The following is a 10578-nucleotide window of genomic DNA, read 5'->3' as shown; positions in this document are numbered from 1 at the left end:
TAGCAGTCTCAACTAAATATTTAAATATAAAGAATTGGTGATATATTCGAGCATTCTATTGTTTCTGTGTCATCAGGTTAATGCGATACATTGTTTATTTTATACTTGAAGGATATTCATAGTGTTTAAATATTCATATTAACACCATGCAGAGACCGTGTATGTACAGTTGTGCTAAAAGTTTGCACACCCCTTGCAGAATCTGGTAAATCTTAATACTGTTAACAAAATAAGAGGGATCATAAACATCCCATGTTGTTTTTTATTTAGTACTGTGCTGAATAAGCTATTTCACATAATGGATGTTTACATCTAGTCCACAAGACAAAATAATAGCTGAATTTATAAATATTACCCCGTTCAAAAGCTTACATACCCTTGATTCTTAATACTGTGTGTTGTTACCCGGATGATCCACGACCGTTTTTATGTTTTGTGATAGTTGTTCATGAGTCCCTTGTTTGTCCTGAGCAGTTAAACTGTCCACTGTTCTTCAGAAAGATCCTCCAGGTCCTGCACATTCTTTGCTTTTCAGGCATCTTCTGCATATATGACCCTTTCCAACAGTCACTATATGATGTTTTCACACTGAGGACAACTGAGGAACTCGTACACAACTATTACAAAAGGAGCACACATTCACTGATGCTCAATAACGCAACACGATACATTAAGAGCCAGGGGGATGTAAACTTTTGAACAGGATTATCAGTGTAAATTACTATTATTTTGTTTACATATCTTTTTTTATATAGTACTGCCCTTCAGAAGCTAGATAAGATGTCTCCCAGACGACTAAATACTAACAATTTACACCGATCATCCTGTTCAAAAGTTTACATCCCCCTGGCTCTTAATGTATCATGTTACCTTCTTGAGCATCAGTGGATGTTTGCACCTTATATAATAGTTGTGTACAAGTCCCTCAGTTGTCCTCAAAAAATAACTATGGTATCATCAGTAGACTTATTTATTCACATATTTCCTCTTACTGTGAACATCCTCCAGCTCTACATTTACCACAGTTTCTCAGACTGACACATGCTGTGACTCACCCTTTCCGTTTTAAGTTAATGTTGATGTGTTTCTGATTTTGATGTCCTTTTTTTGGTTTGTCCTGTTCTGTTCTCTGATTTGCAGTTGTTGAGTTCCACTTGCAACAAGGTTTCTTCAAGGGTTCTTAGTTCCTACTTGAAACCCCCTCCAAGGAAGAAAGGTTATAAGTTTCTATATACAACTTTTAATGATTCCCCCAGAGTAACAGAAAATAAAACCTTTAGGAACCTATATTTAATTGTTTTTGTATGTGTGTGAATAGGTCTTACATGCCCACAAAGCCTCCTATACTAGTTATACTACTTTAATTAGCACATTGAATAAAGTAGATATGACCTTTGTCTGCTTTAGCAGTTTTGTCATGATCTGTTAAACATAACGAATCCCCTATTCATCACATGCATAATGATTGCTCATGCTTGAACTTTTAGCCCTCAGACAGTGTGTGTGTCAACAATGGTCCCATCTGTCACAGCTCCAGCCTGACCATGTGTCCTGCTGGATTCATGCTGCACATCACCTTCTGTCATGCTGGATAATAGCACTGATAATCGTTCCTTTGAAAAGCAAAGCAGTTGACATCATTTCCTGTATCTATCACATGTTTCACCCTGCCTCACTCATACCCCATCCTCTGTGCACATATACTGACAAAGTAAACTGTCAACAGGCACAAGGCCCTGAAGGCCTTATAATTGTTTGCATGAGTAATAAGGGTAGAACTGTTTCTGGGTGCTGGTCCATAAGTGCAAAACACATTAACAAACCAAAAAATGCAGCAACAAACTCTGAACAAAACAAAAAACACAACAGCAAAATCTATCAGTATTAACTCAAAAAGAAAAGGGTAGGTCCTCATTGACTATCACATATTCATTGCTTATTAGACATGGCATATGACTATCACAAGCTTAAAATAATTTCATGCAAAGTGAATTCTGTTTTAGGAGTAGTAATTATTTCTCCTGAATTTCCTGCCTTACAATGTTCAAATATTTACATTAATGCCATGCAGAGACAGTATATATAAAATAGCATCATATTAATGCCCTTGATAAAAAAGAAGCATCAGTAGACTTATTTAGGCACGTACTTCCTCTTACTGTGAACATCCTCCAGCTCTCCGTTTACCATGGTTTCTCAGACTGACACATGTTGACTGAACCCGTGACCTACCCTTTCCGTTTTAAGTTAATGTTGATGTGTTTCTGATCTTGATGTTCTGTGTTTGGTTTTTCCTGTTGTGTTTTCTGATTTGCAGATGAGTTTTTTTTTTGTTGTTTTTTTTTAAATGTGTTTTGCCCTTATAGGCCAACATATTAGGGGCAATCCAGACAGGCATAATGAATCGATAGTGTACTGAGATTGAGAAGAGAGGACTGATAACAGGTACAAAAGAAAGCCTGGTATAAAAGAATTAAACTAGTAAAACTAACCTGAAACTATACACTGGTACAAGGACTGCCCTTCTAAATAAACACTGAACATAAATTTTCTTCTACCAGACTGTTTAATGAGCACAGAATTAGTGAAGATGTATGTAGTATGTATGTAGTTTTTTATCTAACCTAACAGTATAGTATATATCACTATTGTTTTTCATATTACTGTTGAAAACTATAAAAATCACACCTCCACCATACAGCATACTTACCAAAGTGCAAGAGTCCAAACATTGTCACTTGTATGTTTAAACAGTACAGGATGTCTACAGGTTGCTCAATCCATCCATTTTCTGTACCGCTTATCCTACAGAGGGTTTTGGGGAGCCTGGAGCCTATCCCAAAGGACTCAGGGCATGTGGCAGGGGATACCCTGGATGGGGTGTCCCTCATATTTATACACACACACATATACATACATATATATCAATTTATCCCAGACTCTCTCTACATACTCTCTCTATACACATTACTGTATATGCCTCAGCAACCGTTAACCCTAGATGTGCACAGTTAGTCAAATAAGCAGTGAGAACTCTTGCTAATGATTTGCCTGGAGGATGGGTGTGAAACTGTAACTTCAGTGCTGTGTGAAGACTGCAAATTAAACTGTATTTTCTAAAGAGCAGCTGTACATTCAAGTTCTTTGTTAGCCTTACACTGATGAATTACACAGCTACAGTGTTAAAACTGTAAAACTGTGTGCACTACTACTTTGCGTAATGTATCTTGCATTAATCACATTAATGACTGGACCTGACTTGTAGGAAGCCAGAGATCTGACTGACTCAGCAGTCACAAGAACAGTCAGCCTCTCCCTATGGACACAATCCATGCCTTTGTGAAAGTACTGTGACTTCTAACAAACTGAAGTGTACATTAATTTAGCATGGCTGTTGTCATGACCAGATGAAAATGAAACATCTTATTATACACACAGTCAGGTTTTGTTGTAGTTGTCACAGTATAACCTACCTGAGACGTAAATATACAGTTCTGTGTTTTTGTGACTTTGAAATGTTATTGTTGGATTAATTCAATTCAATTCAATTTTATTTGTATAGCACTTTTTACAATAGACATTGTCTCAAAGCAGCTTTACAGAAATATCAACACGGTATACAGATATTAAAGAATATTACACGATCTTTCTCTATTATAAGGGTTATATGCAGCATTCTGGCCTTGCTTCTGCAGGTATGAAACAGGATTAAATCTAGGAGTGCTGCCTGAGTGAACAATACAGGGAACTAACAAGGCGTTGTTTAGCCTCATTGTTTTGAGAACTACCTTCTGGCAGAGCATACAAATCCACCCTCCCTCACTGAGTAAAACAGAACTGCTGATCATTTGTAGTGTAAAGTCTGCAGTCGCAAGCTGAAAAAGAAGTAGAAACAGTTGAAAAGACAGAGTCTTGAGTCTTTGTAACACATATACAGACATGTACTAGAATGAACTTTAGTTTAACTGACAATTTTTTTTATTTACAATCATTTTACGGAACTGGTTGATAAAACAACTGTGTTGACCCAGGAAGGGTCTAACTGTTATCTGATTAGTTGATGAGGTACTGTATGTTGCAGCGGAGAAATAACAATATAGGGAACAATATATGGTTGGGAAAAACCCAGGATAGTGGTAGAGAAGTACCAGCCATGGAGAACCTAACCACCAGAGTTAGATGATCAGTATCTGCCCAATCCTTATTTACTACATTACTAAAGCAAAGATATTGCTCAAAGCAGGGGTTCTCAAACTTTTTGTAGCCGGGGACCCCTTTAAAATTCCAGACTCACTCACTCCAGATTTATTCCAGGAAAAGTATTTAAATACAATACAATCATATTTTGTCTATTTAGTAGAGCTATAGAGGTTTCTGCTCCTGAAATGTCCACTGAGACAACATTCGCTCTGTTTATATTATTTATAATCCTACATGTTTTTGAGTTTTGGCTTGAACCCATTCAATTCAAGGGACCAGTGAAACAGGTGAATAACTATATGAACTTAATAATACATGGGTCATTCCATCTCAAGTGGTCCAATGCAATTTGCTCAACTGTTTTTAATTTTGCTAATTTTTTTAGCGATTACCTATATGTATTCGCATTGCAAAACCACTCTCTGGTAGTGACTTCTGAGCTGTAGTCTCTTACTGCTTTCATCACAAAAGAAACACCACCACAGCTCTGTTTATGGCATTGTTCATTTGCAAAACGAACAAAATATTTGGATAAAATCTATTCACGCATACCAATTGTACACCTGTACCAACACGATAGTACAGGCTGGTTCTTCAAATCTGGCCTTCGAAGTCCACTGCCCTGCAGTTTACCTTCAACTTCAAACTCACAATTTTTACAGCAGAATGATACTATAGAGGACTTATTTCTGTGAAAATTTCAGTTAGAGATATTCATCCCGAAAGTGAGATTTTTTACATATGCCATGCACCTTGTAATATGCTCCAGAGACCAGTTTTGGTTCCAATGAGCTAGGATCATCCTGAGAGGTTTCCATAAACAGCAGTATAACCAAAATTTGTTACATGCCATGACACAAAGATGGCCGATGTAGTTAAACCAAGTAAAATAAAAGCATTGTGCTTTTCAAAGGCCAATACATACAGGTAATCACTCCAAAAACTATTTTGAAAAATTAAAAACAGTCAACCAACTAACTTTACAATTATTGGACCATTTGAGATGGAATTATCCACATATAAATAACTTTGATAATGATTTGATAGTGATTTCCATTTCTCTAATAATAATAAACAACACCACAGATTCCCTGGCTATAGTTTATAAACCAAAGTGTGGTTCTCAAAGTGGTCCTCACATTGAGAATCACTGACCTAAAATTACCTTGGACAAAAGCAGACACTCCGTATTACACAGAACTTCTGAGTGCAGAGACTGATAAAACAGTGCCTTCGATATCCCCGTTTCTTTTTTAACACTAACCCTAACAATGTGGCACAGAGCGCAGAAGTGCGTATGTACATATGGAATGACCTTGTTCACATTTGGAATAACAGATGCTTATTTGATTTGTTTAGGAATTTATTAACCCAACATTGGCTGAGTGTCCTTCATCTCAATCGCAATCTGGCTGGCCCAGCTCTTTCAACACAGCAACAGGTCAAATTCCACAGAAACTTCTACTTGACAAATATGTTCAGTGATATGCAGCTTTGACTTGACGCTCCCTTATTACAGTACTAAAGTTTTACACTGTGAGGTCACAAGTACAGAGCCTAGGATAATCCAATAAACACTAGCGAACTGGGTATTTCATGTTATTGTGTCACATCACACTCCTTTAATAACAGTACTGGTTAAAACTTATTTTAAATTTTAACTACACCAACAGCAGTTACATCATAGACGTGAAAGCACTCATGACATCATTCAGCCATTCCTACATTTAGAGAATTATGTCATCTAGTATTCACAGTTCTTTTAATTGCTCTCAAATTGGTCTGAGCAGGTTACTATTAAACATAAAATGTTTATAGGAGCATTTCCAAATTTCTACTATCAGACTACTGCATGACTAAGATCTGGATAAAGCTATCCAATTGAAAAGAAAAGCATATCTTTAGTCTGATCACAGGAAATAATGAATCATCTATGAACACAGTAAACATGGTCTAGACATCAAGAGAAAAGTGTCATTATATTTTCAGGTATCTTGTCAATACATATCTGACACTTTTCTTTGTCTATGTAACATTAACCCTGAGCATAAATTTTATGTATATGGATATAAGAAGATCTTTCTGATCCCCATCAACCAATGAGATTCAAACCTGGTTAATACATGTTAATGAAAATATCTAATATAAGTTAGATATTTTCTAAAACAAAATTTTAGAAAATATCTAACATGTTTTTTTTATATATATATATATATATATATATATATATATATATATATATATATATATATATATATATATATATATATATATAAATAAATAAACAAACATGTCTCGCTTTAGATACCAAGACGTTGATCATGTTACATATACCTGAAATCGTTCATGAAACAATACTCATCTTATGAGATGTGGTGTGAGAAGGCTTTGAGATCAAACACTGAAAATTTAGATATTAGTGTGTGTGTGTGTGAGAGAGAGAGAGAATACCACTTAAAAAAAGAATGATGAAAACTGAATAACAGTTGAACTAAACCAAGTAACCAACCAATCATGTTGTACATAGAATTCTGAGGTTATGATGAAACGGTCCTTCCACAAAGTATAACAGAAGAGATCAGTGAATTAAAAGGCCAACACTGACCTAATATGGAAACCATTTTCTTCTTACTTCACTTAAATTCCTTCTGGGAATGAAAAGAAAAATAAATCAACTTCCATTCTATACTGACAGTCTCAATAAGGTGCACTTTCATTGTTGAACTGGAATATGATTTTTTTTTTTATTTTTTCTTCAGCATAACAAATTACTCTAAATAATACAACAAAGCATTTATTGTAAATTATTAAAACAAAAATAGGCTTGTCTGACTGCATAGTGCAGCTGATGGATATTGTATTTGCAGAACAGAATCCAGAGCACCATGAAAGATCCAGGTGACTAAAGGTAGTAGGGTTAGTAAACACTTTTTGGGGCACAAGGTCAGAACAGAAATGCTGAATTGCTCACTTCAGCAAATGGCCCTTGTACTTCTTCCCTCATTGACACCCTTATAGGCATTTCTCCTTCTGTGACTTCTGCCCAGCTCTCACTCATGTTGGCTCATTTCTTGTGAAACACCTTTTGTTTGTGCATCCCAAGAAAAAAAAAAAAGCCAATCAATTTTAATACTCGTAATACAGTGGAATCTCACCCCCACAAAGAAAACCAAAAACAAACAAAAAAACACAGCCAGCATTTCCCACAGAAAAATGAAGGAAAATGTGATATCATGTATCCACAAGTTTTTATGAACATGGAGTTGCCAAAACTAGACATCACATTATTTTCCTGTTTGAACTCCTTGCACTGAACGAGACTGGTTTCACTCTTTACATTTCTGGATTCTTCTGACATGATCACAAATGAACAAATCGGAGTTAGGATGCCATTATGGGACAGATAATATGTCTGGAAAGAAAGAAACTTTGGAGTGTGTGTGAGAGTTGTGAGAGAAGGGTGGGTGGCACTCCCACTACATTCATGGGCAAAACCTGGCTTCCATGAATGCAAAATGCAAGCAGAATACCAACATAAGAACGGTGCTATGGTTAAAAGAAAAGATGATAAAGAACAAAAAATAAAAAATATGCAGTGACTGAAAAGAAATCTTAATGCAAGCAAAAGAAAAATCTACATCTCCATATTTCCAAAGTAATACTTTTATGTACTATTGAATGTAATAGAATTCTAGTAGTGCCAAAGGCAAACTTAACAGCCAGCCAAAAGGATTGGTATGTAATATAAAGAAAAACAAACAAACCAAAAAACAGTTATAGGGCATGATCAAAATCAACAGAAACAGGATTATAAGCAAACTTCTTTTTGCGAACATATGCAAGATGAATTATTTGTTAAATGATTCCAGTTCATATTTTTCTTGCTCATTTTATGATTTTCTTATCTATCTATTTCTCTTGCACTGAGCAGTCCAAACTGAACAGTACATTAAGATTTGTAATTTGAAGTGAGCCAGGTCAGGCCCTCGTATAGTCCATCACCTGTGGTAGCACATGAGGGCTGCACATACCAATTCCTGTCTCGGATGCGGGTCAAACCAAGCTTCTCTTGGATCTCATGTGGCTTCATCGCGTCCGGCAGATCTTGCTTGTTGGCAAATATCAAAATGATGGCATCCCTCATCTCGCGGTCATTGATGATGCGGTGCAGCTCCTGTCTGGCCTCGTCGATGCGATCTCTGTCAGCACAGTCCACCACAAAAATGAGCCCCTGTGTGCCAGTGTAGTAGTGCCGCCAAAGCGGTCGGATCTTGTCTTGACCTCCCACGTCCCACACGTTAAACTTCACATTCTTATATGTGACGGTTTCCACGTTGAAGCCCACAGTTGGAATGGTGGTGACCGACTGTCCCAGTTTGAGTTTGTAAAGGATGGTCGTCTTCCCGGCCGCGTCAAGTCCAAGCATCAATATTCTCATCTCCTTGTTTCCGAAGATCTTTGAAAGCATTTTCCCCATCTTGTTGGTTGTGCATATATTATGTTTATTAAGGAGGAGAAGATCTAGGTTTTTTTTTTTTTGGTAACGTACCTTTGGCTAGGTTATGTGCTACTGTAATACTTCAGCTTTTGGTGCAACACCACAATTTTTAGATACTGTAACAGACTGCAAAATTATTGCTTCACAAAAAAAGTATGGCTCTTCTATGATACAGAGTAGAACCTCTGAGCTAGATCAATCTGCATACTTTAGAGGAATTAAAGAAACTGAAACACCAAGTTAAGACGAGTGGGTGTGGATAAGCAGCCGTCCTGAACCTGTCTCAGTGTCCTGGTGTCTCAACCTGGTGGCCTTCTGAAAGACAGGTCCATTGAAATCCACTTCTTAGCTCTTAAGACTGCTGTTTTTGGTGCACAGTGTAACTACAGTAGCTGTTGGTGTTTTAGACTCCGGATAACACAGCGGCCCGCTCGCTGGCCCACAGCAGTCCAGACTTCCTCCTTGTGCGCCGGCTCTCCGCTCGCTTTAGCCACTCGGCACATTCAAGCGCCCGGGATTCCCTTCAAGACTTCATGGGGACTATTGAGCCCTTAATGGCGTAGCAGCAAACTGGAAGCCGTACAACCAGCCGAGGAAATAAAAAACACTCCAAAGGTCATTGATTCATCCGAGTTTCCGTTCTCCGTGTCTTCTCTCCCTGAAACACAAGAGCCGTTGAAAAAAGGGAGGGGTAACAAACAGGGACAGAGCACTTTAACTTTAATCCTACTTTCCCGGTTCACATACCCCGCTGTGGAAATTACAAAACCGCGATTCGGACTTGAGGCGGGAAAAAAAACATCATATTACCTTCTAAACGCGGCGGACTCCCCCAAATCCGTTACCCCCTCTTCTCTTCTCTCCCTCTCCAGTCTCTCGCTTCAGTCCCTCAGCCGCGCTGTGTTACCGGAAAAGGTGCGGACCTGCTTCACCCGCCACTTCCTCTGAAGCGCTCGTGCGCTACGCCATTTAGCGCTCACGCGCCGAGAGGCTCGAGCACAAGTCTATCTGTGGTTGAATGAAATGGACGCCATTCACTTTCGAGCACCTTGGCTTTCACCTTAGTTCAGACGGTCTTAGAAGGGTATTCAATTCTTAAGCGTGTACTAGAAATATATTACGTGATTTTATAATCACGTGGTTCCTTTTTTGTAATAAGCTATATCGCAGACGTGCAACCTACCAGAGGAAACCAGCTCGGTGGCGTCATTTTACGTGGGGGGCGGGATTCGATGACGTCACGCCGATTTTAAATAATGCTTCGAAAACAGTCGGCGCGTTAAAGTTTTTTATTTTTATTTTTTATTGTAACATTATAAAATTTCAGTGTAATTTTTTTCCTTAAAATTATTTGATTGCAGTCTGTGCTCACAAGGAACAGCTTATTCGAAAAACACAAACGCTTTCCGTTCTTATATAAATCATAATATCTGTGAACAACAGCAGTATACCAAAAAAATACAGGGTGTCCCAAGTCTCCATACAATAATTAACACATGAAATTAACACATTTTAGCAAAATCTCTCTCTCTCTCATAATATATATATATATATATATATATATATATATATATATATATATATATATATATATATATATATGTGTGTGTGTATGTATGTATATATGAGTGTGTGTGTGTATATATATATATATATATATATATATATATATATATATATATATATATATATATATATATATATATATATATATATTGTATGTATGTTTCCCAATTAGTCTTTAAGAAAGCCTTTGACAAGAAGAATGTATTGAAATCATTTTCATGGCTGGATCGGGAATCTGTTGCAAGGTTGTGGTGGGCTTTAACAGGAAACATGGCAAACACAACACTGTTGCCAAACTTATTAACAAATTCAAA

General features: G+C 37.2%; 1 protein-coding gene across 1 annotated transcript; it reads right to left on the bottom strand.

Annotated features, from left to right (window-relative positions):
• Positions 1-3533: 3533 nt before the first annotated feature.
• On the bottom strand, positions 3534-9904 carry arf6a (ADP-ribosylation factor 6a). The gene is made up of 3 exons (XM_017455921.3): positions 9509-9904; positions 6806-9356; positions 3534-3875 (listed from the first exon to the last, which is right to left on the bottom strand). Exon 2 carries the CDS (start codon positions 8675-8677, stop codon positions 8150-8152), a length of 528 nt encoding a protein of 175 aa, XP_017311410.1. The 5' UTR covers positions 8678-9356; positions 9509-9904; the 3' UTR covers positions 3534-3875; positions 6806-8149.
• Positions 9905-10578: the final 674 nt, after the last annotated feature.

This window comes from Ictalurus punctatus, chromosome 25, assembly GCF_001660625.3.
Source record: "Ictalurus punctatus breed USDA103 chromosome 25, Coco_2.0, whole genome shotgun sequence".
Lineage (NCBI taxonomy): Eukaryota > Metazoa > Chordata > Actinopteri > Siluriformes > Ictaluridae > Ictalurus > Ictalurus punctatus.
This window is presented reverse-complemented; position numbering and strand designations above follow the sequence as displayed.